This window comes from Schistocerca gregaria, chromosome X (assembly GCF_023897955.1).
Source record: "Schistocerca gregaria isolate iqSchGreg1 chromosome X, iqSchGreg1.2, whole genome shotgun sequence".
Classification (NCBI taxonomy): domain Eukaryota; kingdom Metazoa; phylum Arthropoda; class Insecta; order Orthoptera; family Acrididae; genus Schistocerca; species Schistocerca gregaria.
The window spans coordinates 724,487,871-724,503,832 of NC_064931.1; the positions used below are offsets into that span (position 1 = coordinate 724,487,871).

Consider the following 15,962-nt stretch of genomic DNA (forward strand, 5'->3'; position numbering starts at 1 on the left):
AATACTCCTCTGTGATGCAGACAAGGAGGAGGTTGAGTGAATAATTAAATCACTGTGGACTAAGGACTCTCATGCTTATGATGGAGTGCCTAGCAGAATATTAAAGTACTGTGCTGCACATGTTAGCTCTGTATTTAGCCATATTTGTAATTTTTCCTTTAGGAATGGTCAGTTTCCTGAATGATTAAAGTAATCAGTAGTAAAGCCACTTTATAAAAAGGGAGAAAGGGATAATATAGATAATTTTAGACCTATTTGTATGCCATCAGTGTTTGCTAAAATTATTGAAGAGGCTGTGTATGTAAGGATAATTGGTCATTTTATGTCACACGATTTGCTATCAAATGTACAGGTCGGCCTTTGAAGCCGTTTAACAACTGAAAATACTATATTCTCTTTCCTTTGTGAGGTACTGGATGGGTTAAACAAAAGGTTTCAAATGCTAGGCATATTTTTTTTATTTAACTAAGGTGTTTGATTGTGTTGATCACAAAATATTGCTCCAGAAGTTGGACCATTACAGAATACGGGGAGTTTCTCACAATTGGTTCACCTCTTACTTTAGCAACCAACGGCAAAAGGTCATTATTCACAATGTTGAGAATGGCTGTGATGTGGGGTCTGAGTGGGGTCGGTCAAGTGGGGCGTGCCCCAGGGATTAGTGTTGGGGCCACTCCTGTTCCTTATTTATATAAATGATATGCCCTCCGGTATTACGGGTAACTCTAAAATATTTCTGTTTGCTGATGACACTAGCTTGATAGTAAAGGATGTTGTGTGCAACATTGGCTCGGTTTCAAATAGTGCAGTTCATGATCTAAGTTCATGGCTTGTAGAAAATAAAGTAAATCACAGTAAGACTCAGTTTTTACAGTTTCTAACACACAATTCAACAAAACCTGACATTTTAATTTCACAGAATGAGAATGTGATTAGTGAACCTGAACAGTTCAAATTTCTAGGTGTTCAGATAGGTAGTGAACTTTTGTGGAAAGGCTCCATTCAGGATCTTGTTGAAAGACTTAATGCTGCGATTCTTACTATTCGAATGGTATCTGAAGTAAGTGATCGTTCGACACAAAAATTAGTCTACTTTGATTATTTTTATTGGCTTATGTCATATGGTGTGGGGTAACTCTGCCCATTCTAAAAGGATATTTTTGGCTCAGATACGGGTGGTTCAGGTAATAAGTGGTGTAGGTCCACAAACCTCTTGTTGACCCCTGTTCACGAGTTTTACTTAAACTTGTCAATAAAGTGGAATATCATTCACATGTTTGATGTAGATGTATTTTATTTTATGTCACAGAAAAGACAAAGTTGTTAGCTTATAGGCAATAAAGAATGCAAATTTTCTTTAAAGTTCGTATTCCCCGGTCACAAATAATACTACCCAGTATTAATTGTGAGTATTGTTTTTAAGGGGTGTAGGATGTCAGACCGGCAGATGGGGAGTAGAGGAGACACCACTAGACATTTTAATTTCCTCTGTCCTAAATATAGGGTTGATGGCTCCCATTTTAGATGTACACATTTGAATTCCAGAGAGCAAAATACAGTGACATGTGATAGAAGAATGCTTTTCTTCTTCTGATACACTGGCATCTTGCAGAATGATCTGATCTAAAACAGCTTGGACAGGTAAATGCCCTCAAACACCTTTGCTGTAAGTGTGTCCAGTTAATATCTTGTCAACTTTGGCACAATTAAGACCAAATAACATGTCTTACATTTCCTCAGGCATATATATTTTATATATCAAACTCTTAAGAACGATGTGCACTACAAAAAGAGCATATTTTTGAAAATCCAATTTCTTTTTTTAATTTTTGATGTCTTATCTCAAATTGGGGGCGTGACTATCAAGTTTTTGTCCAGTTCAGAAATATTGTAAATCTGGGGCTCTCTATGGTCATGTCTGATCAAACTCTTCCACAAGGAGAAGCAGCTCGATTTATGGTGTAATAATCCTCTTCTGCAAAATCTTTGCAAGTGTGTCGTTGGCTAATTTTTAATGCTACCACATCTTGCACATGAAAGTGCACAAATAACCTCTTGGATGGATGAATGGTATCATTTTCCAATCACCACGACACTCAGAATCCATTAATATCTTCATTAATGAAACCATGTTAAAATACTGTACCCCCCCCCCCCCCCCCCCCCCAAGCAGCAGTACATCCATTCTCCTTGAGGCAAAATAGCTCATTCTTGAATTTATTTATAATTGATGCCAAACAAACATCTCCCTCAATTTTGTTATACAGTAATATCTTCTATATTGCTTGAAATGTTGAAAACACATCTCTTGTTTTCGTCTGATACACTAGCATCTTGTCAACTGATTTGCAGCATAAACTAAACACTTCTTTCAGCCCAGACTCTGCCATTGTGTAATCAGTGCTCCCTGTGCAGAACATCAGTGTATGAAATCATTCCAATCACATGGAAATAATCCCAGACTGGATTTCTTGAGGCTTTATATACAGCGGTTGTTCCAAAGTAACAAAAAGTATGCCGTGCTGCTGCTGGCTGTCATTAGCAGCATATTGTAATGCTGTATACACTGTATCTTGGTAACTTGCTGGTGAATTAATGAATGCTAGGAAATTTACTGCACTTCTTTCGTCATTAATTGTGTTACTGGCAGACATCATTCAGGAACTGCTTAATTCTCTCTTAATTATGGCAAATAAGTCCTCAGTTAACTGGAAGTCACTCCACTATTTAAACATGAGCACAATAAAGTTATTTTGTCTACTCACATAAGAGAACTGGCAGGAAATGCTGGGGAAGGTACACTATGTGATCAAAAGTATCCAGACACCCCAAAAGCATACGTTTTTCATATTAGGTGCATTGTGCTGCCAGATACTCTATATCAGTGACCTGAGTAGTCATTAGACATAGTGAGAGAGTAGAATGGAGCACTCCACACAACTCACGGGCTTCAAATGTTTTCAGGTGATTGGGTGTCACTTGTATCATATGTCTGTAGGCAAGATTTCCACACTCCTAAACAATCCTAGGTCCACTGTTTCCAATGTGATAGTGAAGTGGAAACGTGAAGCAGCATGTACAGCACAAAAGTGTACAGGCCGACCTTGTCTGCTGACTGACAGAGACTGCCGACAGTTAAAGAGAGTCGTAATGTGTGATAGGAGGACATCTATCCAGACCATCACACAGGAATTCCAAAACGCATCCAGCATTTTGTAATAGCGATGGTACCCTCAGCTGTATTTATGGGTCTTACTTGCAGTTGATTTCAGTGTCACGTTATGGCATCCTTGGGTCCTCGAATGATACCAGGTGAGTGTGTGGACACTGAATAATCATTGTTATACTTCTCATAGTGGGTACAAAAAATTGATGTCCACTACACAGAAACCTTCTCTCCTGTTATAGTGTGAACAATGGAAGTACATCAGTGAGACTATTGAAATTAATATTTATTAATATTCTATATGGCACACATTAATATGCAGGTATTTACATATATATGACAGCATATTTTATGAGCCTTTGACTGAAAAAGGAATATTTTCTGTATTTCACTATACATATTAAAGTTTTTCAGTTAATCCTTGGTGTGAAGAGTTTCAACATCTTTTGCATCACCTAACTTAATATGAGGGGGTACATTTTTTTAATTGATTCAAGCAGATGTTACATTTTATTAATGATAATGATGATGAATGTTATAAAATATTTAGTGACTGTTTTAATACCATATGTGTGGTTTTTTAATTTTTTTTATATTAAAGTGCTAAATTGTTTTTTTTTTTTCCCTTTAGGTTGAATCTTTAGTGGGATATAATGTCACTGACATTGCTTGTGGTAGTGGTGATGCACAGACACTTTGCATAACTGATGATGACAATGTGTGGTCCTGGGGAGATGGTGACTATGGTAAACTCGGCCGTGGTGGTTCTGATGGCTGCAAGGTCTGTATTGAAAAGAAAGAAAAAAATCAGTAATTTACATCTTTTTGTGCAGTATGCAGGATAAATACGTTTTTTGTGTAAAGTTAACAGCACATAAATGGATCCCCGTTTCTTGTATAAATACGTATCATGAGTCTCCAACGAATGACAGGTACCACTTTCCTCTGTTCGCCAGAAATGTTGCCCATCAGATGTGTGAGATATTATTGACTGGAAATTTGTTTGACATTATCCAGGGGTTGGGGGTGGGGGGTGTCATTTCCAATGTGAAACAGCTCTTCCAGGTTCCATGAAGAGTGCAGGCTGCAGTCAGCTGTAGGTGGTGGCTCACAGTGGTACCAACTATGTTGGTTGCTTTGGATCAGAAGTAATTCACTCTGCTTTCCAGCAGCTGTCTGAAGTGGTAAGATGAAGGCAGAGCTCAGAATCTGCGACATTGTTGACCACACTGATTGTGGACGTTAGGCACAATCTAAGTGGAGGGTCTTAATAAGAGGCCAACTCGGACAGTTCTACAACCATATAGACTGCAGATGCATTGACTCACATCATAGTATATGTTGGAATCGGTCTTTCATTCTTTCTGTTTGGACAAAAACACTAGTTACAAGTTCAGTATGAGATGAGAGTTTGACATACAACAAAAACTTCTGGCTGGCTCTGGTTGCTCAAAGAATGAATGCTGTGAAATTCTGCAAGCCCATGATTAAAGGCAAAGTCCATTGAACTGCTATGAGAAATCCAGCCAGATTTAAATGCCAAACACACTATAGGTTCGCAGCATAGCTTATCAACAAGTGGATAGCCAGCACATATGTCATAGACTGGTTACAACACTAGCTTGTTGTCATTGTATGGGCTGCTTTAGTCTCCTCTGGAGACTGTGGGATCACATCACCTGACATGTGATAGTATCTTGGAAAAGTGCGAATAAGGGTAGAGTTTGAAAGGTAGGAGGTCGAACACGAGATGAGTTTTGACCTAGGAAAATTTGTATTATAGTTGTAAATTGTTGTAGCTGGGTTGGGAAAGAACCAGAGCTCCAAGCCATCATAGAAATCACTATACCAGAAACTGCTTTAGGTACTGAAAGCGAGAGGTTTAGCCAAAGCTTTTAATGAGGACCCAATGGTGTTCTGGAAACATAGACTAAATTCATTTGAATGCTGTAGATTTTTTATTAAAACCTTTATTTCCCAGGAACGCAATGTAGAAAACTGTGATTACTAGTTTCAATTACTTAAGCAGTCGTCTTCAGCTCAGTATACAAAATACAATGTGTAAACAAGAGAATAGGTAAGACTCTTAGTCATTTCGCTGTTAACATCCTTAAGGAAATGTCAGCTTACAATCGTATTTACAATATATGGATGTGAAAAATAATATGCAAACATAATTGTAGCAAATTGAATGTGACACGAGGTAATCCTATCCAGTCTCTCTCTCTCTCTCTCTCTCTCTCTCTCTCTCTCTCTCTGCCATATTTAAGGTGGACCATCCAGAGATGAATTTCAGAGTACTTTTTCTGTCAAATCAGTACATTTAATTACAAACACTATTCAATTGTACATCAGTAAAGGGACTGATGGCATCTTTATTGGTGGTTATATGATATCCGTGCAAAGTGTTTCAATATATGCATCTAAAGGTAAAAATATTAAGTTGCAGAAAATATAATGTTATAAGGAGAAAAAGCACAGAGAAAAGAACTTGTTTGGAACCTTCAAAACTACTATCAAAAATATTTTCTTCAGGAACTAATGAAAAAAGAAAGACATGAAAAGATATGTCAAGGGACAGGTAAAACAAAAAATGCAATGAGTATGCAATGCCAGTGTCATGTCAGTGGATAAGTTGGACATAGATATAATCTGAACAGTTTTATTTAGGTGACAAGCAATATCACACAGTGAGTTGTAAGGTATATGCCCAGTTTGGCATTCTATCCAAATCCAGAATGTAGTTGCCTGAAAGTGAGGAAATTAATAGCAAAGTAAATAAAATGAAATATTTGGGAAGAAAGGAAAGGAAAGGTATATTTACTTGTCACCCACTATGAGGCAGAGTGCCTTTTGAATATATGTGACATGAGTTATAAAAATTCTAAAATGAGGTATGACTGTCCACAGAACATCAGTGTGTTGTGGAAAACACTGAAGAGCAGTTGCCTAATAGCAACTTAGCATTTGCTGGTAATCAAACTATAAGATATGATGTGAACTACTAGTAGTTGAACAAAGCAAACCAATGATTTTTACAATAAAGTGCACCCAAAAATATTACTGCTAGGTTAAAAGTAAGATTTGATGGACTATAAAGATGCATTTACACAGAGCTTGAAACGTGTTTTGCAACAATGATTGCAGCATTGTCTGTAACTAGTTGTGGATTCCTGATATTTGCTATGTGTTGCAAACACAAAAACAGTGTCCCATGGCTGTGTTGTTTGAGGACAAAGGAAACAATGTTTCTGGTCTGCTACCACTAAATGCAGCTGTACAGAGCTACTGTTTGTCTGTGCTCTGTCCTATTTTGTATAGTGTTGATGTTCTGTTACCTTTCAAAAATGTATTGGACAAGAAAGAAGATGTATTTACTCGTCACCCACTATGAGGCAGAGGAGTGCCTTTTGAATATATGTGACATGAGTTATAAAAATACTAAAATGAAGTATGACTCTCTACGGAACATCACTGTGTTGCTCAGCACCAACTGCAGTGGTGTGGAGAAAAAACTGAGGTCTCTTGTAGCTCTTGTAACAGTTATGAGAAAAGAAAAATTGAAGAGAGCAAGAAATCTGGCAGTGGTAAACAATTTTTGTATAAACCAAAGTGGTTTGGTTTTGATTATTTATGGCTCAGGAGCCAAATGAAATAAGAGACACAACCACAAAAAAGTAAACAAGGTTATGCTTGCTTATGTTTATTTATGTTCTGTACTGCATAACAATATTCAGCTGTAATTATTTTTCCATGGTACAACTCCTTGTGGGTTTGCTAAGTAATTTGTAAATTCATCACAAATTTTTTTGTCTGCGTTTGACATTCTCTTTGGTATATTTGTGAGTGCAGTAATAGGTGGGGCTGCAGCACCTCATCTCCATATCATTGGAACCACCATACCTGTCTGTAGGCAATATGAATCTGAGCTTCCTTGTGGGCTGTAATAGCATCTTCACTCATCATTTCTCCTTAAGAAATTGTTTAGGCATGCTGTTGTAATAGTGATAGTTCATGCCTTCTCAGGTTTCAGTAATAGTTCAGTTTTTTTTGTGAAATAGCTCACTTATAGATTATAGAGGCATTCTTAAAAACAGCTCCATCTGAAATCAATCATGCATATCCAACATCAGCCTACAAACAGTTGTAATTGGTGTCAACAACAGCAGGCAACACAATGCTAAATGACCCTGTGTAATTGTAAAAATCACTCCAACCAGCAACAGAGCACTATAGGACAATGTACTTCCATTGAATTCCTCCCACACAGTGGAGAAAGTGGATACCTGGCTGAACTCACTTTCTTCCTCATACCATTCATCTACTGCAGAATTTTCAACAATAACAACAGTGACAGCACTATTCAGTTGGGAACTTTAGGAAGTGTGTTGTCAGTTAATTATGCAAGCTGCTGCCCTAGGAAAGAACAGATACAAAAATAGCAACAACAATGACAACAACAACTACACACACTCTTTGAGGCAGAGGTGAATTTGTACAGAAGGAATATTGGGGTTTGTGCAGAAGAGTCGAGTTGTTAATGAGTGTAGATACGGTGGTGGGATCATCAACTGCAGACTCACCAGTCACATTCATTGGAACTGCCAGTGACAATGGAATATAAGAACTTCTGTTTGATGAAAATTATGATGGTTTGGAATAATTTTAACCTGCTGTAATCAATAAAATTTAAGTTTCAGTGCTATTAACATAGCTGAATTGTCTTTACATAATAAATAAATTCTTCAGCCAGAGCTTCACACACTGCAGAAACTATCTGAGATGTGGCTGGCTTTGAAATGTGGAATAAATATGCAAGGCTTTGATAGGAATCTCTCAGTGTCGAAATATGACAGTTAACAGCTAGTATTTGCGTCACTGGAATTGCTTTTCTGAAATTTGCATCTCTTTGGAATAACTTGCCCTGTAATCTTCATTAGTATTTTGAAATTGGATGGTGACATTCTAGTGAAGTTACAAAAACCAGCACCATCTTCCAAATTCATCATGTCATTTTCGCCATGTCTTCTGTAGTATGTTTTTGTTCATCAACAGCAACTATCTCTCATTTTCTGCTTATTTTGTCGAGTATTATTAATGCAGCATCAGCCATCCTTAATTCACCATCTTAACTTGTCGTAGTGTAGCTCTTGATGCAAATACACAGTGTGTCTGCCAGCTGAGCATAGCAGACAATGTGAATACATATGTATAAATGTTGATTGCTAGTCCAGTTAGATGTGCAAACAATGAACATTGTTGCCAACATGTTGCAGACTTTGGTGAAACAATGTTGCAAATAGAAACATGTTTTTAAACTCGGTGTAAACGCAGCTTAATATACAAACACATACACCTGTACATCTACACTGTTCTAGCTAATTACACTAAGCTAGCACTGCAGCTCGAATGGGGAACTGAATTGTGTTGGGTACAATGGGCATAAACAGAAAGGAACCGGGAGCAGAAGGGAGGGCTGGGGAAGGTGGCTGATGGCTGGGAGGGAGAGGCAGCGGGCACAAGGAATGGGAATGTAGAACTACTACTCATTTGAGATGAAGATATACAAACAAATCCAAAGCAAGGTCGTGGGCAGGCATATGGCTGCTTCCTGTGCCAATCTACTTGGCTCATCTAGAGAAAACCTTTCTAACCACCCAAAATCTGAAACTGCTTTTCTGGTTAAGGTTCACTGATGATATTTTCATGATCTGGAATTGAGGCCAACGTACTCCATCCATATTCCTCCACAGCCTCAACACCTTCTATCCCATCCACTTCACCTAGTCCTATGTAGCGCAGGGCTCTACTTTCCTGGGTATTAACCCCCAATTCTCTAATGACTTGATAGAAACTTCTGTCCATGCTAAGCCCATCTACCATTGATCTGCCATCCCTGTCAAACTAATAAGCCTCTTCCATATAGTCTGGCCACATATGGATGGTGCATCTGCAGTGATGAACAATCATTTGCCCAGTGCATTGAAGGTCTTAATAGGGCCTTCACAGACAGAGATTACCTCTGACGTAGTCCTCAAACAAATTTCCCATATCATATTCACACATAACCTGGTCCTCCGACCACCCCCAGGAACCAAATGCAAAACATGCACTATTTTTAACACATTATAATCCCAAACGGGAACCACTTTGTCATATCCTTTGCCAGGGCTTCAGCTACTTATGATGCCAAGAAATAGAGAACATCCTACCCACAATTCTTCCCAACCCTCCAAAAGTCACATTCAGCTGCCCACACTATCTATGCAGTATCCTAGTCCGTCCTTATGCAACACCTACTCTCAATCCCTTGTTTTGGGATCTACATCTGTCCAATACACCTACCCATCACATCCTACACCAGTCTGCATCACAATCATATCTTGTCGTAGCAGATGGAGGGCTACCTGTGAAAGCAGTCAAATCAGTTAGTTGGCTAGTTACTTGTTCCTTAGATCATGTTGTTGATAAATGGTATGATGTGGAAACTATGAACAGAACAACAAAAAATATTTATATGCCAATTTACAGTTTTTTTCTGTAGAAGTGACTTATTATTTTTATTCAAAAATTTTCTCGTGGTATAAAAGGAGCTGTTAAAAAAAATCTTAAATTTGCGTTTCAAAACACTTCTGGTATTCTATTTACATGGGTGGACTATAAACGAGTTTTGCAACTGCTAATTTCACCACTTTCTGTGCCAAAGTTAAGATTCAGTAAAGGGTAATGCAGATCCTTTTTCTTTCTAATGCTCTGTTTGTGAATAACTCTGTTACTCTCAAATTCAGGTGAATTTATAACAACTAATTTATAAGTGAATGAATGTCCGTATATGTTGATTTTCTTTATGACTAGTTTCCATTGAAGTGACAGAATTCCAAGTTTGTTACTAGTTCTTGCTTCTTTTCTGTCAGTGCAATTTGGTTAACTAACCAAAGATAAACTGAAGGTGTGAAGATTGTATGAAAGATTATTTCATTGCACATAATTCAATTTTTTCTGCATTATCTTTGTTTCTTACACCTAAAATATTTAAAATAACTTTTGTTGTAGTCAATTACTTTTTACACTACAGGTTCCCATGAAGATTGAATCATTGGCAGGTCTTGGGGTTATTAAAGTGGAATGTGGTTCACAGTTTTCTGTAGCTCTAACCCGTTCAGGGAGTGTTTACACATGGTAAGTATCTAAACTATTTCAGTTTACATAAAAAATACATTATAGATCCACCAATATTGACATTATATCTGTTGGGGGCAGTCTAAGGTCAATTATTTTAATTTTTCAGTACTCTTACTGGCCATCTGAACCACAGCTCTCTTACATATAATTATTGGTTTTGGCTCAGTGTAGCTATCTTTAGCTCTGTAACTTATGAGTTACACATGAAATACACTCAGTAACTGTTCAGGCAATGGACATCTACATAAGGACGAAACATGTACTTGAAATTAGTGTGTGTAGTAAATCCAACAAATTAGCCAAGTCTTAATTTTGTGAACCACCATTTCTGATGATTTAGAATTAAGAGATGCTACTGCCACATGATTTACATGAGCTCATACACACTGCTTCCTATCACATAGTTAAGATGAAATACATGAATTTGTGGTGTTGACCGTTTCACTCTATTTCAACTTTTGCTTCAAAATATTGTGCTTTAGGCAACCAAAAACCCTAACCAATTTATGAAAATAAAATTCCCAGTGAACATAACTCTGTTTCATAGATTCTAATGTATCACTTGTTCAGTGTTGTGAAGATTTTGCTTAAGATTTTCCAAAATGTGTTATGTTATTAAAACTTGTAGTAATTAGAGCCCCTCTTAGTTTTAGAGCACCTCTTAGTTTTATGTAATTGAGGGACTGGACAAAAATATGGAAATTCTGTGAGAAATGCATACTGAATGTAAATGCAGGGGCTAGCCAAATCTGTAGGTAGTGCTGTTGTATTTGACCATGAACAGCAGCTGTGCTATGTCCTCAGTATGCTGCAAGTGTCAGTTGTGAGCAGAACAGTGTTCTGTGCAGTTGTGAGTGCTTTATGTTGCAACTATGTGAACTTGAATATGGGCAAATTGTGGGTGGGTGCTCGCATAACCAAGGTAGCTGATATATTTGGTATTTCAAGAGGCAACATGTCAAGATATGTACTGCACACACGGAACGCACAAAAAAAAAAAAAAAAAAAAAAAAAAAAAAAAAAAAAAAAAAAAAAAAAAAAAATCATCTGCTAAGTAACAACACAGGTGAAGTGTGTGTTGAATGGTTGTGACATACAGTCATTCAAGAGGATCATGTAAAAAACAAGAAAATAAATAAATAAAAATGGAAGTTCAACAGCTAAAAAAGTCACTGCAGAACTGTGTGTTGTACTTGCGAACCCAGTCAACAGCAAAACAACATGAAAGGATGCAGGCTTTCCCGGTTTATGCTGCTGATGAAATCCTCTCGGGCTTCCATCCACGTAGCTGCATCAAAAATCCACGACGTTTCGAATGACACTCATCAAAACGTAGCGGATTTTCGACACAGCTACCCGGATGGAAGCCCGAGAAGATTTCACCAACATGAAGGGAGGTCCCTAAGTAGGGAATTGCAGGGCGAGCTGGAATTCCAAAACCAAATGATCCAAATGCCTGTAACTGGAAAACAGGGTGTCGAAGCTATAAAACCTGGACTATGGTGAAGTGGAAGAAAGTAATTTGGTTGGACGAGTCTTGTATCTCACTTTTTCCAACTTCTGGCAGAGTTTATGTCCCAAGAGTGAAACATGGTGACATGGGCCCCATGGTTACTCTGCAAGGCTGTATCCCTGGAAAGGATTATATGACCATTTTGGTTGATCAGACCTATCCCATGGTATTGTGTTTGTTCTTCAATGGTGATGCTGTGTTCCAAGATGAAGGGGCCCCTTTTCATACAGCTCACATCATCCAGGAATTGTTGTATGAGCACAAGGATAAATTCTCACATCTCCCCTGGCCACCACAGTCACCTGATCTCAATATTATTGAGCCTTTGTGGTCTACTTCAGAAAGAAAGGCGTGTAATCACTATCCACTCCCATCATCATTACCTGAACTTGCCACTATTTCACGGGAATAGTGGTACAAGATTCCCTTAAAAATCATACAGGACCTATGTTTATTGATTCTGATATGACTAGGAGCTGATTTGAATGCCAGCAGGTTTCTGAATTGTGTTAGACATGGTTACGTGTTGTGTTTTTGGTGTTTCCATATTTTTGTCCACCCCTTGTATATGCTAATTTAAGAACATTTAAGTTATTCACATTGCTTAATATTTTAGGACAATGGTTTTTCAGAGTGGCTTATGATTATGTAGCAGAATACATTGTACTTCTCATTAACAGATACAATCTCTATTTCACAAATATTTCATGCATTCTTCATTTGATTTTTCATTTGTTATCTTTGTTGTTTATGTGTTGAGAAGCAATCAAAGACTTCAGAATAGACATTTTACAAACCTAGAAATACAGAAGCAATTAAGAATTCAGTGAAGTCCTAACAACATTTAGTGGATTCCTCAAATGTAAACGCCTCAGTAAAATGTAATTTAAGAGCCCTCTCTCCCATTGCTCCCCTTCCCTCCTCCAGCTCTTAGTAGTGTTGCAGTCCTCCAAAGTGTAAAATATGGAGAACTGTAAAATACTATAATGTAAAATTCAAATTTCTTTGTATTTATTGTTATGTCATAAACCACTATTCAATACATTTTTGTCCCTAGGGGGAAGGGAGATTACCACCGTTTAGGTCATGGGACTGATGACCATGTAAGAAGACCTCGAAAGGTTGCATCACTACAGGGGAAGAAGATAATTTGTATTGCAACAGGTAATAAAAATTTGAGGCCTCATCAACTAGTGAGTTTTGAAATATATAAATATCTAACACTGTCTGTAAGGAGAATAATGAGATTACAAGTCAAATACCTTGATAGTCTGAAATTATTCAGTTACTTTGTAGCTTGACAAGTACTCCAGATTTAGTAAGTCATTATAGCTATGATAGTAAAAAACAGACTTGCACAGGATATTCTTTGTACATACTAAAATATGCATTCGTGTGCAGAGCACCCTGTTGCCATAGTAATTAGCCGTGTTAACAGATTAGTTTTCTGTGACTGTATTATAATAAAGGATAAATGTATACACCACAATAAGTCACAATATTTAAAAATTGTTAATCTTATCACACTAATTTATTATCACTATGTTTTGAGCTACTAATGGTCATCATCAGGCATAGAGGCATTCTAATTATTTAAATATTATTTGTGGTACTTATACTATTAGGTAGATTATCACTAATTTGTTATATTGCTATGGACTACATCAGGTTTAGAGCATATACTTTCATATATAGAAATGACAAAAAATGTACGATGTATTTCTTGCCTAAAGATGTGCTGTCATGTAAATGTTTTTGATGATACTATGCAGATGACTTACTGCATGTATGTCCACTGGCTGTTTCAGCTCTGTTTTGGGTCATATTTCACTTTGCACAATTACTTTAAAGAGGTGCTAATGCAGCACAATGTATTAATACATAACAATTAAATATATGTGCTCCTGATGAAATGTTAGTGTGTGTTATTTGCACAAATCATTGCAACATGAACAAAAGTATATATTTATTAACTGCATATAAAACCATGTGTAAAATGGTAATAACAATAAAAACACAGAGAATACATTACTGCTGGAGTTATGTAGATGACACAGTTTTAATATTTAATGGAACTACTGAAGAAACAAACCCATTGTTCACACCTTCAGTAACACAAATGAAAATATTAGTCATAGGACACAAACAAAATAATACATTAAACTTCCTGGATATTACCTTAGCTAACATCAGTCAAAAGTTGCCTATCAAAATTAATGGGAAACCCGCTGCCACTGACACAATGGTATCGAATAGTTCCAAACATCCCATTTGCTGTGAGAAAGCTGGTTTCAGAACCCATGTATACAGAGCACATAAATATCCTCTGAACAAAGTAAATTTTCAACCAAAAAGGAAGGTAATTAGAAACATAACATCAGTTAATAGTTACGAGCCCTCCACAATAGACCAACATTCAGCTGTGTTTCCTAAATAAATGTTCTACAGACATATGTACACATATGTTTTCTAAATAAATGTGCAGTGTCATATTTTAAATGGATTGTAATTACTCAACACATTGTGGATCAAAAATATTTGTTTCCAGGTTCATTACACTGTGTTGCATGTAGTGACCAAGGTGAAGTCTACACCTGGGGAGATAATGACGAGGGACAGCTGGGTGATGGTACAACAAATGCTATCCAGAGGCCAAGACTTGTTGTCGCATTACAGGTATTGTGATGAACGTGCTTGGAATCATATATGTTTATGCGACTATTAGTAAAGTAGCACACCATTAATGAAAAACTAAAAGACTTACAGTTGCTGTACTTGACATATTATAGAATGTAAGCAGCCATTGAGTGTCTTTTTACTCCATATTTGAAGAGACAAGCACAATTGTGAAATACAATAAGGAGGAAAAATTAATTTGAATGAAAGCCAGGTGATTAGGATTTTACTTGGTTGTAGTTTCAGAAACTTACACTTTGCTGATTTTGGATAATCCTCATACACATCACCTTCAAATATTTTCCTGAACCTAAGAAATTCAACTCAGTAATCAGCAATTAGTTATGATGTGGTGAACTAAATATAAAACCATTATAGAATAAAGAAAGAGAAGAAAATTATACAAACAAAGAAGAACACTTCTTAAGACTGTAATGAAACTTGAGAGATTTAAGTTATTTCTTATGGAGTTGCTTGACAATGAAGGAAATTGAAAGGATGGTGAGCAGAAGAGAAGAGAAAATTTGCAGAATAATCTTTTTAGACATTCAGGTGGAAGGATATCTTGTAGTCCAGACAGACCACAAGAGCTGCTATGAAGAAACTACACTGGCCAAACAGGTAGAGGACAGGTGAAGTTATTGTGATTTTTTCTGGGTAAAGTCTCATGCTTGGGACAGTTATGAGTGTAGCTATTCGGTATTATTACAGTTTTAATTACTTTGATGTCTTAGGTAGATATGTTACAAGTGAAACTTTGCTCAAGTACTGGAGCTCCAGAAGTTATTAGCATTAAAAGTTAGTGTTCACTTCAAGCACTGAAAGATGATGTAATTTGTCAGTGATGTGGCTTATTGTAACCTTTGCCATAATGAATTAGAAGTAGGTCAGTTAATGTGTGAGTTCAGAACTTCCATGTGGAAAAGTGTAATTTCATGAATGTAGACTTGCTTTCAGGGAATGGCAGGAAGTGTTAAGGCAGTCAGGTTATGGTTATCTACCTGCATCCACAGACTGCAATCTGTGCTACCATTTTCAGAATAAAATTTTCACTCTGTATTGGGGTATATACCGATATGAAACTTCCCGGCAGAATGAAACTGTGTGCCAGACCAAGACAAAAACTCAGGATGTTTGCCGTTCAGGGGAAATTGCTCTATTGACTGAGCTACCCAAGCATGACTCACAAAACAAACTTACAGTTTACACTATGATTTTTTTCACAGATTGTAGGAATAAGCCTCAAAATGTACTTTACTGCAGCAAGTCTTTCAAATCTAAATTGTCCACATATTGATAATGGTCTGTCAGAATAAAACTGATACCCCAAGGAATCGAGATTGTCTTATCATGCAATTGTAGATAAAGGAATCAGAGATATGTGATGTAGTATTTACAATATCAAAAGGAGCACTTTGCAAGAAG

General features: G+C 37.0%; 1 protein-coding gene across 2 annotated transcripts in view; it reads left to right on the top strand.

Moving 5' to 3' along the window:
• The window catches only part of LOC126297739 (E3 ubiquitin-protein ligase HERC2), a 752,343-nt gene that overhangs the window by 627,877 nt on the left and 108,504 nt on the right, over positions 1-15,962 (top strand). For both annotated transcript variants that reach the window (XM_049988889.1, XM_049988890.1), the window contains 4 exons: positions 3,798-3,947; positions 10,242-10,345; positions 12,919-13,025; positions 14,410-14,537. In XM_049988889.1, coding sequence (XP_049844846.1) covers positions 3,798-3,947; positions 10,242-10,345; positions 12,919-13,025; positions 14,410-14,537 — 489 coding nt within the window. The remainder of the gene's footprint in view (positions 1-3,797; positions 3,948-10,241; positions 10,346-12,918; positions 13,026-14,409; positions 14,538-15,962) is intronic.